This window comes from Sus scrofa, chromosome 4 (assembly GCF_000003025.6).
Source record: "Sus scrofa isolate TJ Tabasco breed Duroc chromosome 4, Sscrofa11.1, whole genome shotgun sequence".
NCBI lineage: Eukaryota > Metazoa > Chordata > Mammalia > Artiodactyla > Suidae > Sus > Sus scrofa.
In genome coordinates this window covers 124307419-124324443 of record NC_010446.5, presented here as the reverse complement: position 1 = coordinate 124324443, position 17025 = coordinate 124307419, and the positions used below count along the sequence as shown (strand labels likewise).

At 40.9% G+C, this 17025-nt stretch overlaps 1 protein-coding gene across 7 annotated transcripts in view; it reads right to left on the bottom strand.

The window, feature by feature from the left end:
- The window catches only part of FAM69A (family with sequence similarity 69 member A), a 129926-nt gene that overhangs the window by 34896 nt on the left and 78005 nt on the right, over nucleotides 1-17025 (bottom strand). For 5 of the 7 annotated variants that reach the window (XM_021090226.1, XM_021090223.1, XM_021090225.1 and 2 more), the window contains exon 2: nucleotides 4392-4526. The exons of 1 other annotated variant lie outside the window; for it this stretch is intronic. In XM_021090226.1, coding sequence (XP_020945885.1) covers nucleotides 4392-4505 — 114 coding nt within the window. In that variant the 5' untranslated portion in view covers nucleotides 4506-4526. Of the gene's footprint in view, nucleotides 1-4391; nucleotides 4527-5136; nucleotides 5160-17025 lie in introns of those variants that run through there. One more of the 7 variants, XM_021090222.1, reaches the window with a different exon arrangement.

Below are 17025 nucleotides of genomic sequence, written 5' to 3'. Positions count from 1 at the left end.
CACGACGGGAACTCCAGATTGAAATATTTCTAATTCTAATTCAGAGAAATGGAAAGATACCCCATGCTCTTGGATTAGAAGAATTAATATTGTTAAAATGACCATATTATCCAAAGCAATCTATAGATTTAACGCAATTTCTATCAAAATACCCCTAACAATTCTTCATAGAACTAGAACAAAGAATCCTAAAATTTACATGGAGCCAGAAAACACCCATTATTAGCCGAGGCAATCCTGAAATAAAAGAACAAAGCAGGAAGTATAACCCTCCCAGACTTCAGAAAATACTATAAAAACTACAGTAATCAAAATGGCACAGGACTGTCCCAAAAACAGACATATAGATCAATGGAACAGAATAGAGAGTCCAGGAGTTCCCGCCATGGCTCAGTGGTTAATGAATCCAACTAGGAACCATGAGGTTGCGGGTTCGATCCCTGGCCTCGCTCGGTGAGTTAAGGATCCGGCGTTGCTGTGGTTGTGGTGTAGGTCGGTGGCTACAGCTCCGATTCGACCCCTAGCCTGGGAACCTCCATATGTCGTGGGTGCAGCCCTAGAAAAGACAAAAAAAGAATAGCCCAGAAATAAACCCACACACCTATGGTCAATTCATCTTTGACAAAGGAGGCAAGAATGTACTATAGGAAAAACTCTCTTCAGCAAGGAGTGCTGGGCAGGTCGGACAAGCACATGAGACTCAGTGAAGTCAGAGCACACCCTCATACCATGTTACAAAAACAAACTCAAAATGGCTTAAAGACTGAAGCATAAGGCATGACGTCATAAAACTCCTGCAAAAAAAAAAACACAGGCAAAACTTTCTCTGACATAAAGCATACCCATGTTTTAAGTCAGCCTCCCAAAGCAATAGAAATAAAAACAAAATTAAACAAATAGGATCTAATCCCATCAAACTTACAAGCTTTTGCGCAGAAATGGAAACCATAAATAAAATGAAAAGACAGCTACAGAATGGGAGAAAATAGTTGCAAATGATGTGACAACAAAGGCTTAATTTCCAAAATATAAAAACAACTCATACAATTCAACAATAACAAAAAACAAAAAACCCAGCTGAAAAATGGGCAGAAGCCCTAAACAGACATTTTCCAAAGAAGAAATACAGAAGGCCTAAAGGCACATGAAAAAATACTCAACATTGCTAATTATTAGAGAAAAGCAAATCAAAACCACAAAGAGGTACCACCTCACACTCGTCAGAATGACCAGCACCACACCTTTTTTTTTTTTTTTTTTGGCTGCACCAATAGCCTGAGGATATTCCCAGGCCAGAGATCAAACCCGAGCCACAGCCGTGACTCCAGAATGGCCATCATTAAAAAGTCTACAAACAGCAATTCCCGTCGTGGTACAGAAGAAACGAATCTGACTAGGAACCCTGAGGTTGAGGGTTCAATCCCTGGCCTCACTCAGTGGGTTGAGGATTTGGCGTTGCTGTGGCTGTGGTGTAGGCCCTCGGCCACAGCTCCGATTGGACCCCTAGCCTGGAAACCTCTATGTGCTGTGGGTGCGGCCCTAAAAAAAGCAAAAAACCAAGAAAAAAAAAAAAGTCTACAAATAACAAATACTGGAGGAGTTCCCATTGTGGCACAAGGGAAACGAATCCAACTAGGAACCATGAGGATGTGGGTTCGATCCCTGGCCTCATTCAGTGGGTTAAGGATATCGCGTTGCCATGAGCTGTGGTGTAGGTCGCAGATGCAGCTCGAATCCCAAGTTGCTGTGGCTGTGGTGTAGGCCTATAGCTGTAGCTCCGATTCGACCCCTAGCTTGGGAACCTCCATATGCTGTGAGTGTGGCTCTAAAAAGCCAAAAAAAAAAAAAACAAACCAAAAAAACAAAAACACCAAATCACAAAACAAACAAACAAATAAAAAAACAAATGCTGGAAGGATGGGGAGAAAAGGGAACCTGCCTACTTTGCTGGTGGGAATGTAAATTTGTGCAGCCACTACGGAGAACAGAACGGAGGTTCCTCAGAAAATTGAAAACAGAACCACCACATGATCCAGTAATCTCATCTCTGGGTATGTATCCAGACAAAATTATAATTCAAAAAGAGACATGTACCCCTATGTTCACAGCAGCACTATTCACAACAGTCAAGACACAGAAACAATTTAAATGTCCATTGTCAGATGAATGGATAAGCTGAATGATGCGGCATAAATCTAAATATGTATATACACATAGATGTATATATGCACACACACACAATGCAATATTACTCAGCCATAAAAAAAGGATAAACAATACTATAATGTAATTTGCAGCAACATGACACACAACTAGAGATTATCATACTAGGAGAAGTCAGTCAGAACAACAACTACCATATGATATCACTTATATGTGGAATCTAAAATATGACACGAATGAAACAGAAACAGATTCACAGACAGAGAACAGACTTGCGGTTGACAAGGGGGAGGGAGTTGGAAGGGGGCTGGGGTTAGCAGATGGAAGGAATTACACAGAGAATGGGTAAAGCAGCAAGGTCCTACTGTAGAGCAGAGGGAATCGCATTCAATATCCCATGACAAACCATGATGGCAGAGAATATTTCAAGAAAAGAATATGGAAAAAAACACCAGTGTGCTGCAAAATGCGATACTTAATCTTGAACTGAATGCAATGGGGACTATTTTTGAAAACTTTCGCTGACTCAATAACAGTTTTGAAAGAAAAGATTGACATCTTTCAATCTTGTTTGGGACTCTTCTTTGCTGACTAGTTCCCTAGGTACGAAATAATTACTAGTTATATTAGTCATTTTTCCCCTCCCTGCCCAGTCAAGAGGCTGCAGTACTCCTGGGGAATGCTGTGGTTTTTTTATCCTGACTGATAGAGCACAGAGTTCAATTTGGGTCTCCTTGTTTTATGTTCCTACACCATTTGCAATTGGCATATTTGTTACCTTACTGCAATTATTCATTTTCTTCCCTGCTAGACTCTTAAGTTCATAAGGTCACCTTCTTCCCTGCTAGCACTGCTGGCCTGGGTAAGGAGTAACCACTCAATCATTATAGAATCTTTTTTTTTTCTTTTTTTTAGGGCCGCACCTGCAGCATAAGGAGGTTCCCAGGCGAGGGGTCAAATAGGAGCCACAGCAGCCGGCCTACACCACAGCCACAGCAACACCAGATCTTAACCCACTGAGTGAGGTCAGGGATCGAACCTGCAGCCTCATGGTTCCCACTCAGATTCGTTTCCACTGCGCCACGACGGGAATGCCTTATTATAGAATTGTTAATAAGGAATAATAACTGGGATCCCATTAATTATTATATCAAAAATATAATTCTTGGGTGAAATGTTTTAATATTATGTATATAGAGACGATACCAGCAGAAAGTAAGGAGTTAAATTTATTTATCCTCACACATTTACAGTGTGAGGGCTATGGAATCAATAATTAACACTAGGAGTTCCCATTGTGGCTCAGCAGAAATGAACCCGACCATTATCCATGAGGATACGGGTTTGATTCCTGGCCTCGCTCAGTGGGTTAGAGATCTGGTGTTGCTATGAGCTGTGGCATAGGTCAAAGATGTGGCTCAGATCCCTCCTGGCTGTGGCTGCGGCTGTGGCTGTGGTGTAGGCCGGCAGCTGTAGCTCTGATTCGACCTCTAGTCTAGGAACTTCCATATGCTGCTGGTGTGGCTCTAAAAAGAAAACAAGAAAAAAAAAAAAAAAAAAAAAAAAGGGAGTTCCCTTCATGGCTCAGCGGTTAATGAACCCAACTAGGATCCATGAGGATGTGGCTTGAGGATCCAGCATTGCCATGAGCTGTGGTGCAGGTTGTAGACACAGCCTGGATCCTGTGTTGCTGTGGCTGTGGCTCCGATTCCACCCCTAGCCTGGAAACTTCCACTATGCCGCGGGTGTGGCCCCCCCCAAAAAAAAATTAACATTAGAAATCTTAGACTGCTAGAGTGATTTTCCAGAGATACATCCAGTAATTGGATTGAAATTGAATAATACATATATTTTTTTAGATAAATTTTTGGTATTCGAGAATGACTATTCAAAAGATGTGTTCCTGAAAGGTGGCCTGCAAATAACACTTTCATGCTCTAAAGATTTAAAAATCTTTCTGATTAAACTAAACTTCGATTATATTTGGAAAAGAAAAACCCCTCTTTGTCCTAAGGATGCTGTCACACTAGTCTCTGTCATATATTCACATTTTCCAAAGCCCTGCTACCATGGTCATATCGAAATGCTAAGAAGTTCAGCACAACTTGAAGTCAAATCAACTTGCACTTTTTTGAAAATAATTATTAGGAAGTGTTTAAGCAGCAAATATAATGTGTTATTCATATAAAAGTTTTTCCATATACTAGAAAATAAAAAAAAATACTTACTATTATTTTCTTACAGTCCTTTCCTCTGCATAGTTCTGTATAGGCAGAGTATTGCACATAGATAATCCAGCTTCCAACAAAAACCACCAACCAGGAAAAGAAAAGATATTTCATCCGCACATATGAGAAGCGAGCCTATAAGTAAAAGAGCACATAACAATCATTCCTTCAGCACCAAGTCAGCGTTCACTGTCCTAGAACAGAATTTCCCCCCTTTCTTGGAAGAATTCAATCTATATTCTAGGCTTTCATATGGCCAGTCTCCTAGAACAAAGTGTACTTTCACCGCGTCCAAAACAGCACTGGTCTTAGAAAAGGAAGCTCCTTGGTCGTGCCAAGGAAGAGGGAACAAAATACCCTTTAAAATGTATAACCTTTCAAAGGCCACCAGCACCAAGAGCCACTTGCTTGAGCACAAACAGGTGCACCACGGTACCCGGGCACCGGGAAGATCAGGTGAGAAGAGACACAACTCCTCTGACTGCCGCTTACAGAAGACTGTTTCACATGCCAATCCTGAAGCCCTTTATGGATAAGTGTCATAAACATAATTGCGTTTTAAAGAAAAAAGAACAGGGAATTTGGCTACTGGTCTCATGTCTTGCACGGGGGGAGAACCGCCATGCATGAAGGTAAAGTCCCATTCTTCCCTGTCGGGTTCACCAAAGCTTTATGCTCCTTCCACTCAACCAACCAAATGCTTCACCGGATAGATATTCTGGAAACTTGAGGAGAAAGCTCTAACCAGCAAAGGGGAAGAAGGTGAAGAGATGGAAAGACTAAAGAGTTCCGTGCACGTCAGCCTGGGAAGGCGCACAATGGGATCCTCTCTGCATCGCGGCAGGGCGCTCTCGGGGCTCTGGTATCCAATTGCAGCCCGGGTTGGCTGGTGCTTTTTCTCCATCCACCACGTATCAAACACTTTAATCTTCAAGGGGGTCCATTAGTCGAGATAATTTGATCATTATTTTTTTGAGTCTGGAATGCCAATGGTCTGGTTTTATAAACAATAGAATTTAGGGGGAATTGAGCAAAATATGTTAAAGATATGCAAACAAACCGGGAGAAGCTATTCTGTTTTTTCAATCCCCAGGCAGTTTCTCACCCTGGGCCACAGTGGGACACTGCGAGCGAGCGCTGTGAGCATGCAGAGAAAGCAGAGACATGACAGAGGCATAAATGCGTCTGCAAGTAGACAATGGGTGCAAAGAAAAAGAGACGCAGAAAAGAGTGAATTCTGTTGGCCTTCTTTGCAGTTTAGCTGTCTTTGTGAGGTTAGTGAGATGTGAGATGGAGAATCCAGTACCAAAAAGCTTGAGTACAATGAATTCACAGTTAAATGATAGGTCTTTCTGCTTTATTATTAAAACATTTAAAAAAAATGTCTTTAATGCAAGTTATTTTTGTTTAGCTCTAAAAGAATCCAGCAGAAAGTTCAGACAGAATTCCAAATTAAATCACATCAGTGACAGTGGGGTATATACCAAAGGGTTTATTTGAAAGACGTTTCAGATTACTTGGCTCTAATATCATCAGATAGACATGGACATGCACCAGTATAATGAAACTCAAATACGATTAAATGATGTCATGTCGAGTTCCCGTTGTGGCGCAGTGGTTAACGAATCTGACTAAGAACCACGAGGTTGTGGGTTCGATCCCTGGCCTTGTTCAGTGGGTTAAGGATCCAGCATTGCCATGAGCTGTGGTGTAGGTCACAGATGTGACTCAGATCCCATGTTGCTGTGGCTGTGGCATAGGCCAGCGGCTACAGCTCTGATTTGACCTCTAGCCTGGGAACCTCCATATGCCACAGGAGTGGCCCTAGAAAAGGCAAAAAGACAAAAAAAAAAAAAAAAAAAAAAAAGTCGTTTCTATAGAACATAAGCACATTGCTAGGCACATAGAAAATACTCAACAAATGTTAGCACAATCAATTTGCATTGCACTGAACACAAAGCCAATAATGCTGTCTTTTGTTTTGTTTTGTTTTGTTTTGGTCTTTTTGTTTTTTGGGGCCAGGCCTGTGGCATATGGAGGTTCCCGGGCTAGGGGTCCAGTCGGAACTGTAGCTGCTGGTCTACTCCACAGCCACAGAATTGCGGGATCTGAGCTGCATCTGCGATCTGCACCACAGCTCATGGCAATGCTGGATCCTTAACTCGCTGAGAGAGGCCAAGGATCAAACCCACGTCTTTATGGATGCTAGTCGGGTTCGTTAACTGCTGAGCCACGACGGGAACTCCCAATAATGGTGTCATGATTTGGCCACCACTTTCTTCTGGGGCTTGCCAAAAGGGAAACTGAATCTGAATCAGATTAAGGCTTTAGCTGTAATCACCAGTTTACAGGAAATGCAGGAGACAGAAGAATATAAGTGGCGCTTAAGTAAGTGACACTACTAGGATACAATCAGCAAACTCGAGGCTGTGGGAAAGGCTGCCATAAAAACAACTCAGTTCTTCAACAAATAAATTACAAGGGAGAAAATAAAGAGAAGACAGGAAAACCAGAGATCAAAAAATACTTAATACTGTATGTTAAGTAATCACGACCTGTGGATCTTTTTTGAGTCCTGATTCAAATGAAAAATTCTAAAAAAAAATTGACATTTATGAGACAATTGCAAACTTGAAGACTGACAAGATACCTGGTGTTATTCAAGGAATTATTTAAAATTTGGGGGTATAATAATGTAATGTTTAATGAAAAGAGACCTAATCTTTTAGAGAGAGACATTGAAATATTTATGAATGAAATGATATCTGGGATTTGTTTCAAAATAATATAAGAGGGAAAGTAGGTGGGATATGATTCAAATAAGACTGGGAATGAGGTGGTAACAGTGCAAGGTGGGTGATGATTATATTACATGCTTTTTTTGTATCTATTTTTCTCAGTAAAAATTTTTTTTTTTTATCTTTTTAGATCCACACTTGTGACATTATGGAGGGTTCCTGGCTAAAGGTCAAATTGGAGCTATAGCTGCTGCCTACACCACAGCCACAGCAATGCCAGATCCAAGCTGTGTCTGTGACCTACACCACAGCTCATGGCAATGCTGGATCCTCAACCCACATCCTCATGGATCCTAGTTGGGTTCTTCACTGCTGAGCCATGAAGGGAATTCCTAATTTTTTTTTTTTTTTTGGCTTTTTAGGGAGGCACTTGCAGCATATGGAGGTTCCCAGGCTAGGGGTCGAATCAGAGCTACAGCTGCCAGCTTACACCACAGCCACAGCAAGGAGGGATCTGAGTCACATCTGCGACCTACACCACAGCTCATGGCAACACCGGATCCTTAACCCACTGAGTGAGGCCATGGATCAAACCTGCATCCTCATGGATGCTAGTCGGGTTCTTAATTCACTGAGCCACAACGGGAACTCTAAAAAACATTTCATATTGTATGATAAGGCATACTTCCACCAAGACACCCCCTTCCCGCCCATTCACTCAGCAACTATTTTATCAGCTGTCTACCCTGTGCCAGGTACTGCCTTAGGCACTTTCAGAACATCTCCAGTTACAGGGACAAACAAATTATGAACCTGGTTCCCCTAACATAGTTATGAGGGCTCCCTGAAAGCCCGTCGTACAGCACCACTTCGCTTTTAGAAGTCCAATCTTATGTTAACATTTCACCTGGTTTTTTTGAGGTGGGGTTTCAAAGCAAGATCAATCTCAACTTTTTCAGTAAAAAACCAAGAAAGACCCTACACTACTTTTTCCCTCTTTTTTTTTTTTTTTTTTTTAACCTTGCGCAGCAGCAAGTAGAATTCATGGAATAAGGGAGACAGGAAACAGGCCTGGTGAGCAGGGTTCTTTCTTTCCAGTGTTCAGATTTGGTCCTGTCTTATCCCCTGGACACCCACCTGAAAATCTGGAGTGCTGTCAACTGCCCTCTGGACTCTCCATCCATCACTTCTATTAGCTTTCAAGTGCTTATTAGGCTTCATAGCTGCTGGCAGCTAAGACCTTTGTATATTTCTCCTTCCTGCACATCCAATTTTAATAAGATTTGAAATCATTTTGCTCTTCTCTCAAATAGCTACATGTAAAGATTTTCTCTGGCATATGTTTAAACCAAAAACCACTCTGTGAATTGGCCTGCCTGCTGAGTGTTCGTCATGACACAGAACATGCCAAAAATTCTGGAGAGGAAGTTGGGTTAACGACGTTCCCAGCAGGGCACTGGGCATCGCCTGCGGTAGACGTCGTGACAAAAGGGGTGATACTGTTTCCTTCCAGTTTGCCATGGAAGTTACTGTGATTTGGGGGTACCACGAAATAGCAAAAGGATCTTCACCTGTCCTTCCATTTCTGCAGATCCTGCTGCTTTACATTTTAAAAGATTGAAGAAAAACAGCCACAAATGACATCTGCAGCTATTAACTAATTTTATGTCCCTGTGTGGCTCTAAGCTGTTCCCAGTGGTCTGTTCTGTACCAATTACCTAGACAACCTAGACTTTGATTAAGAAATGTAGTTCTTGTTTCTGACCTTTTTATTTATGCCCTGCTGTCTGCAATACCGCCCGGTAGCTTTTCCGTTCTGCTGATTCTGTGTCTAGCTACTAAGAGGTACACTGCTTTTTTCCAAATTATGCTCTGAAAGGCATAAAAAGAATTTTATGAAATACACTATGGCAGTGATTCTCAACTGGAGTCAATTTGGGCCCCTAGGGGATACCTGGCAGTGTCTGGAACTGGGGAGTGCTCCTGGAGTCTTGCGGGTAGAGGCCAGAGTTGCTGCTCAACATTCTTCAATGGACAGAAGGGCCCCTCACGACAAAGAATTATCTGCCCCAAATGTCAGAAGTACTAAGGCTGAGAAACCTAGCGTTATGGTTACATAATGAGATGAAAATAAAAATTATGGGGTAGAAAGAATCAAATTTACAAGATACTAACATTTTATTTTAAGTTAGTCTTTAAGGCACAAACTACTACTAATTAGAAAATATAACATCTGCCTGGAAATAATAGAAGTAATTCTTCATGACTAAATGATTGGTAAATATCTTACTATGAAGAAAAATCACTGGAGACGGAAGATATATACATGATGAAACAAATTTTTCGACCAATTCCACTGTAAAGAATAGTGATACTTTTTTATATGGCTTGATTTCATTATGATAACTTCATTTCAAAACAAATCTGAAAACCTATGATCTTATTCAAATAATAATGCATTGTTTCGAAAGTAGGCATAAAAAGACAACACATCAACATTTAGCCACGTAAGAATACTTCTATATATTACTGGTTTTTCACATTCAACATCCTTTACAAACATAAAAAGCCACAAAGTCCCATCTGCCTTTGCCCCTAAATGCTCTCCACACAGATGTCTTTAATTTTGAAAAGCAGGAAAGAGAAATAGCTATCATATTTTAATAATAAACTTAGTAGACTCGAACACTCAGAAAAACTAACAAATTGATAAGGTTGTTACTTGCAACAACTCACATACAATGGTTTCATCATTCAGCATTTCATAGACAAAGCTGTCTGCCCTTTTTTTGGTGATAACAATGGTTTATAATGTTAAATGTTTCATGTGTACATCTTTTAAAAACATTTTTTTTGTTTTTTTTGTCTTTTTTTTAGGGCCACACCCATGGCATATGGAAATTCCCAGGCTAGGGTTCAAATCGGAGCTGTGGCCTACACCACAGCCACAGCAACATGGGATCTGAGCCACGTCTGTGACCTGCACCAGAGCTCACGACAACGCCGGATCCTTAACCACGTAGCAAGGCCAGGGATCGAACCCACGTCCTCATGGATACTAGTCGGGTTCGTTAACCACTGAGCCATGATGGGAACTCCTGTACAACATCTTTTTATTCAAGTTTTTCAATGACCAGTTACTCTGAAATAAACTTCAAAAATATTTTGTTCCTTATTGTTATATTGACAACACTGTAGCTAGCTAAGTTTTACTGCGAAATATTTAGGAGTCATCTGACTGAAAAGAACTAAAATATTGATACATATCCCCAAATATAATTTTTACCCTTTTCTTTCAATAATTCTAGATATTTACAGTAATAATACTTTTGAAAAATATTCCAGCTGTAAAAAAAAAAAAAAACAACAGAAGTGTAAGTAAACCATTTAATAAGGTAAATACTGCAGACCACAATTCATACAGATAAACTGTTTGGACTATAGGCCCTGTACCTTTTCTTTTTTTTTTTTTTTTTCTGTAACATCCCTCAGCTCCAAAGGTCGCTGACCCCGTACCTTTTCTTAAAGGGTGTCTCACTGCTTAGCTGGAGGGCTTTGGCAAACCATGAGGAAGAATATCTAAATGTACCCAATTTAAACCATGCTAGCGCTAATTCTCACAAACATCAAGAAACAGCTATGATGCTCAAAGAAACATTAAAAAAAATGTACGTGATTCCACACAAGGAAAATCTTGTTTCTATAAGTTAAAAATAGTGAAAAGAAACGTCTTAAAAATATCTGTGCTCCCCAGCTTTCCAGAGTATGAAAATGCTTTTTTTTTAATGACAAAACTTAAGAGAAGAATCCCTTGTCAAAGGGCATTATGAGTCTACTGATCAGAGATTTCACATTCTTCATCTTTCTCAGGGCAGAATTTTCACTTCTGTGGGAAGAGTCACCACTGTTCTCTCATCTAAATTCTCAAGGTTTTATTTGCAGAAGCATATTCTCTGTTTTGATCTTACGAGGACTCCAGAAATAAAATTCTAACAAGGAGCAGATAATTTTCACATTTTCTCTGAACGCTGGTTCACATTTCTTATTGCCCGGGGCTGACAGCATCAAAAGCGCAGAACGTTTTTCCTTGGGGAATTAGTGCACGTGGTGATCCGAAGCCTTTGGCTCGTTTCAACAGCGCATCACTATTTCAAGGAAGTGTCAAAGTATGGGAAAATGCTCATGATAGCAAGTGAAAAAAATCAGCTTTCAAAACATCATGTGTGGTACATCCTTAATTTGGCTTTAAAAAAAAAAAGAGAGAGAGAGAGACAAAAAGAAAGTCACAAGTAGACTAGAGAAACTGCAAGGAAATAAACCAAAATGTCAAGGGTGGTTATCTTAAAATGTCAAAAGTGGTGGGATTATGGATAATTTCTATATGTCTCTCTATTATATAGATTTTCTATAATGGGTATATATTACTTTTGTAATCAGAAAAATGACATTTGTTGGAGTTCTCATCGTGGGGCAGCGGGAAGGAATCCCCCCAACTAGGAGCCATGAGGTTGCAGGTTCGATCCCTGGCCTTGCTCAGTGGGTTAAGGATCCGGCATTGCCGTGAGCTAGGCTGTAGGTGGAAGACTCGGCTTGGATCCTGTGTTGCTGTGGCGGTGTCATAGGCCGGTGGCTACAGCTCTGATTCGACCCCTAGCCTGGGAACCTCCATATGCTGTGGGTGCGGCCCTAAAAAGCAAAAAAAGAAAAAAGAAAAGAAAAATGACATATTTGCATATAGGTGCTTAGCATATTTATTTTAAAATACACTTTTAGGATCTAGAAGTCTGATTACTTTAAAAATTTTTTTTTAAACAGGGAAATACATCATATAGAATTATTTAAGATGCATAAGTATAACTTATAATTAGAAAGTAAATAGCCATGTAACTACCACTTGGGTTAAGAAATATTTTTACTAATGCCTTCACCGACCCCGTGTGACCCTCTCCAACGAAGGGTTAATCAACATGCTAATCATACACGTGCTTTCCTATGTAGTCTAACCACTGATCCTGTTTGCCTAAAACGCAGAATTTGATGTTCACTGCTCTTGAACCTTGGGAGAGAGAGTGAAAACACAGAGTTCAACCGTATGCTGATGTGACATGTGGCTGATGTGACATGAGAATGATTAAAGGGTTTTTGCCCAAGTCAGCTGCTCCAGGAGGAAGTCTAAAGGCCTAACATGGAAAGTGTCACAGAACTGCCTGGGGGTGGGTGCGACTTCAGGTCTCAGACAATGAGGAAATGGCACTTTCCGCTGCAAGTTGAGGACTCTAATCCTTTGACTGGCTGCTGCTGTTTTAGAAACCACAATCTGGGCACACCTTTGAAAGAGCTGTAAGGCCAAGAAAGTTAGAGCAAAGCATCCCCAGGATTAAAAGAGAAGGCACACAGAAGGCTTTTTTTTTTTTTTTTTTTTTTGGCTCTTTATGACTACACCCGCGGCATATAGAAGTTACCCGTCTAGGGGCTGAGTCAGAGCTGCAGCTGCTGGCTTAGAGCACAGTCAAGGCAACACCGGATCCCAGCTGCATCTATGATCTATGCTGCAACTTGCAGCAATGCTGGACCCTTAACCCACGGAGCGAGGCCAGGGATCGAACCTGCATCCTCCAATGGATACTAGTGGGGTTTGCTCCCCAACAGGAACTCTAGAAGGCTTTTAATGAACAGGGAGCCAGGCGGCATTTACAGAGCATGTGGGAGGGACCTGTGCCTCCATTAGACTCTACGTAAGAGGAATATTAGTATTCGCAAGAGCTCTTTAACTGTGCGGAAAGACAAGGGTTAAGAAAGCTAAGGGTTCCAATTTTCTACTGTTGTATAATGAACTACCTCCAAACCCAGTGGACATAGTTCATTATACAAAAATCATTTACGTCTCACGGTTCTGAGTTGATTGGACTTAGCTGGTCAGTTCTCGCGAGTTTTTCACGCATTCATGACTGCGGCGGCAGGCATGTGACAAGGACTGACGGGGCTGGCACACAGGTGGCTGTTTGATTCTCGCGTCCAGCCATTCGGCTGGAACAGCCGCATGTGTAGCTGGACTTCTTCAGAGCACAGTGCTCAGGGCAGTGGGGCCTCTTACATGACAGCTGACTTAGTCCAGAGCAAGTGTCCCCAGAGACGGAGGTGGAAGCTGCATCACACCTACCCCACCCTGCTGGTTACACAGGGCCGGATCCGATGGAGTGGGGGTCCCCCACGTGGCATGCATACCAGGGGCACGGCTCACTGAGCGGTCATCTTTGGAGACAGGCTGGCTGTCACTCCCAAGGAGGCTCAGCAAAGCAGGGCCTAAGGGTGGAGAGAAAAGCAATGCGGAGGTCCTGGCCAGAACAGAGACCGTTTTCTTGGCCGTTCTGATAAAGGGTTCTTCCTCCTTCCTTAGCGGAGAGGACGGGATTGCCATTAAAATCCATTAATAGTGTGTGTACTTGTACATATTTTATAGACATGTCAATTATATTTGATATATGTATATAAGTTAATTTATATAAGTTAAATTTATATACTTATGTAGTTTAATGTTTATATTATATAATTAAGTATATTTAATACAATATAAATAAAATATATTTAATACAATCAATTGTATTATATTTGTATTGTAAATATATTTATAATATATTCAATATATCATATGTATTGTAATATATCTATATTTTATATATTGTAATATATTTTAATATGATATATTCATATATGTACTGTAATTAATATAAAATATTCATTTATGTTTAAGTGAATAGTTCTCATTCCATATCATGACCTCAGGAACTATCAACAAATCTTTGGCTTATATACATAAAGTCCCAAGTTAAAGAACTACTTGAGATAGTGGTTATAGATTAGTTTCCAAACAGGAGTCACACTATCTTAGTATTTCAGTTAATATCCTGGCACCCAGAATGGGCGGACCAGGTAGGTGTGCATTTTCCCCTCTTAGCACGTCTGAGGCGCAATACTGGGTCTAGGATTTAGTAAACATACAATATCCCCATGCCAATCTTACATGGGGATCCTGGCTGGCACTTAAATTCCCTAACAGTCCCTTTACTAAAACCTGGAGATTAAATACATGGTCCCTTTGAACTTCAGATTCTGAGGTACATTTGGGGCAAATGTATTTAGATTTAGGGCAAATTTATTTGGAATCATTACCTTTAAGGTTGTATACTTTGATTAATTTAACATAATTTTCAACAGCGTTTAGAATCTTGGAGCATCCAGAGGCTAACTGATTATAATTTAGATGAACCTGATTACTATAGAGGGCTTCTTAAAAGGAAATTAATGTGAGTCACTGTTCTGTGAGATTGATGAAGAAAGCTGCTGGGTTCTGAAGTTTCCTTTCCTAAGATTCGTCTGTGTGGCTTGCAGACATGGTGACAATTAACCATTGAAACCTCATGTCCCTCTGCTACCTGAGAACAGCACATGTGCATGTTCAAATACTGGGGTGGCCAAGCGGGGCTTGGGGCGGTGGTTCACTTCTGCGCAGCAACCTTCTGCTGCGGTGGCGCTGAAAGGGCAGCGGGTGCCCAGGGAATGTGGTCAGCAGGGGAGCTGCTGTTGCCCTGACTTGAGAGGTGCGTAGGGATTCTCTTTCCGTTGGTTGCACCTGCCACAGGCTTGCTGGACCCCCGAAGAACAGAACAGCTTCTCTTTAATTTTAAAATACAACAGGTTGGAAAGTATCCATCGAGTCTATTCTCAGACATCTCTGAAGGTAAACTCGTGACACATAAAGTGGTAACTACATCAGAGTTAGAACAGTCTTCGATGGACCTAGATTCTTTTTTTTTTTTTTTCTCTCATCAAAGTATTTTAATACCAGAAAAGAGTACACACCCAGTATAGGGAAAATGGGCAAAAATAATGATGCAATTCAAGTTACAAGATAAGTAAGTTCTGGGGTGAAATGTACAGCACAGTGACTCGAGCTAACAATACTGCATATTTTAAGGTTTCTAAGAGTGGAGATCTTACAAGTTTTCATCATAAGAAGAAAAATTGTAACTATGTGAGGTGATGGATATTAACTAAAGTAACTGTGGGAGATTCCGCTGCGGCACATCTGGATTGACGGATTCTCTGCAGTGCCAGGATGCAGGTTTGATCCCCAGCCTGGCACAGTGGGTTAAAGGATCTGGCATTGCTGCAGCTGTGGAGCAGATCACAACTGTGGCTCAGGTCTGATCCCTGGCCCGGGAACTCCACATGCTGTGCGGTGGCCCAAAAAGAAAAAAAAAATGAGGTGATCATTTCATAGTATATACACATCTATCAAATTGTTCTGTGGTGTATCTAAATGAATACAATATTGTATGTCAATTATATCTCAGTAAAAAACCAGAATGACAAAAATAATTACGTAAAAAAAGGTAAATGATTCAGTTTGGTGTATTTCTTTTGTGGCCATTGCATAATGTACATATATAACATACATTATCTTTTAAGAAAGATAAAATTGGGCTCATAGGATAAATATCATTTATCCCTTTTTTTTCACTTAAAGCACTATAAATACATTCCTAGGCCATTGCATAGTCTTGATATTAAAAATATGATATTTAAATGAATGCATAACATTTTACAGTATGGGTACGCCATAATTTATTTAACCCTATTTCTATTGTTGGGCATTTTTATTATTTCCAATATTGTGGTCTATTGATTGTAGCAACATTATTAGTAAGAGCCAGTATTTATTAGTGCTACATGTATCGGGAACGGTTATCCTCAAAAAAACTCTTATATGGTGTGGTAAATCAGTCAGGGGTGAGACAGTTGTGGCCTCTGAACCAAATCCAGCCTGCTGCCTGGTTTGGTAAGTAAAGTTACTGGAACACAGCCACTTCATTGGTTGATCTATGGTCTATGGCTGCTCTCTTGCTACAGTGGCAGAATTGGTGATTGCAACAGAGACTATACGGTCAGCAAAGCCCCAAATATTTAGTATTGGGCTCTTTATAGAAATAGTTTATCAGCCCCTGGATTGTAAATATTCCTTCCTTCCTCCTGCTCCACTCTCCCTGCCTCAGTGATGTGGCACCCGGCCATGTGACTCTCTGGCCAGTGCTTCTGAGTAGAGGTGACACAAAGTGTGCACTTGGACTTGGCTTCTTACACGTGAGGCACTGCCAGGAAAGGAACAGGCCCCTGGTAGTCCATAGCCTGGAGCCAGTCCCAGCCTGGAAGAGTTGAACTTTAGCTGACCTACTGATGTGTGAGTGAGAAATAAATGCTCATTGAGTGTCAGTGAGTTTGGGGGGTAACTTGTTATGCAGCATCGTTGTGGTAACTGATGAATAGTGGACCCCTCCTTACTCCTGTATCTCCTTATAAGAACTCTCTGAGTGGGGACTACAGATGGAGAAACTGAGAAACGGATGGAGGTCAAAGCAAGTCAACACTAGTAAGAAATGGGAAAATGAGGCAACCTGGCTTCACTGTCGGTGTTTGTTCTAGTCTATGGCCTAGTGTATGAAATACATAAATATTTGTGTATTTGCTTGAATTTCTGACTATTTCTTCAATTTTCAGCAGGAAAATTTCCAGGTCAAAAGGTAGACAGTCTTAAAAGGTTTATAATACAAATTGTTACACCACTTTCCAAAAAGCTTGCAACAATGAACATTCACTGGTTTTTATTTTTTTCTTTTTAGGGCCACATCTGCGGCATATGGGAGTTCTCAGGGCTAAGGGTCAAATTGGAGCTACACCTGCTGGTCTACACCACAGCCACAGCCACACCAGATCTGAGCTGCATCTGTGATCTATGCCACAGTTGCAGCAACACTGGATCCTTAACCCACTGAGCAAGGCCAGGAATCAAATCTACACCCTCAGATACTAGTCAGGTTCTTAATCCACTAAGCCACAAT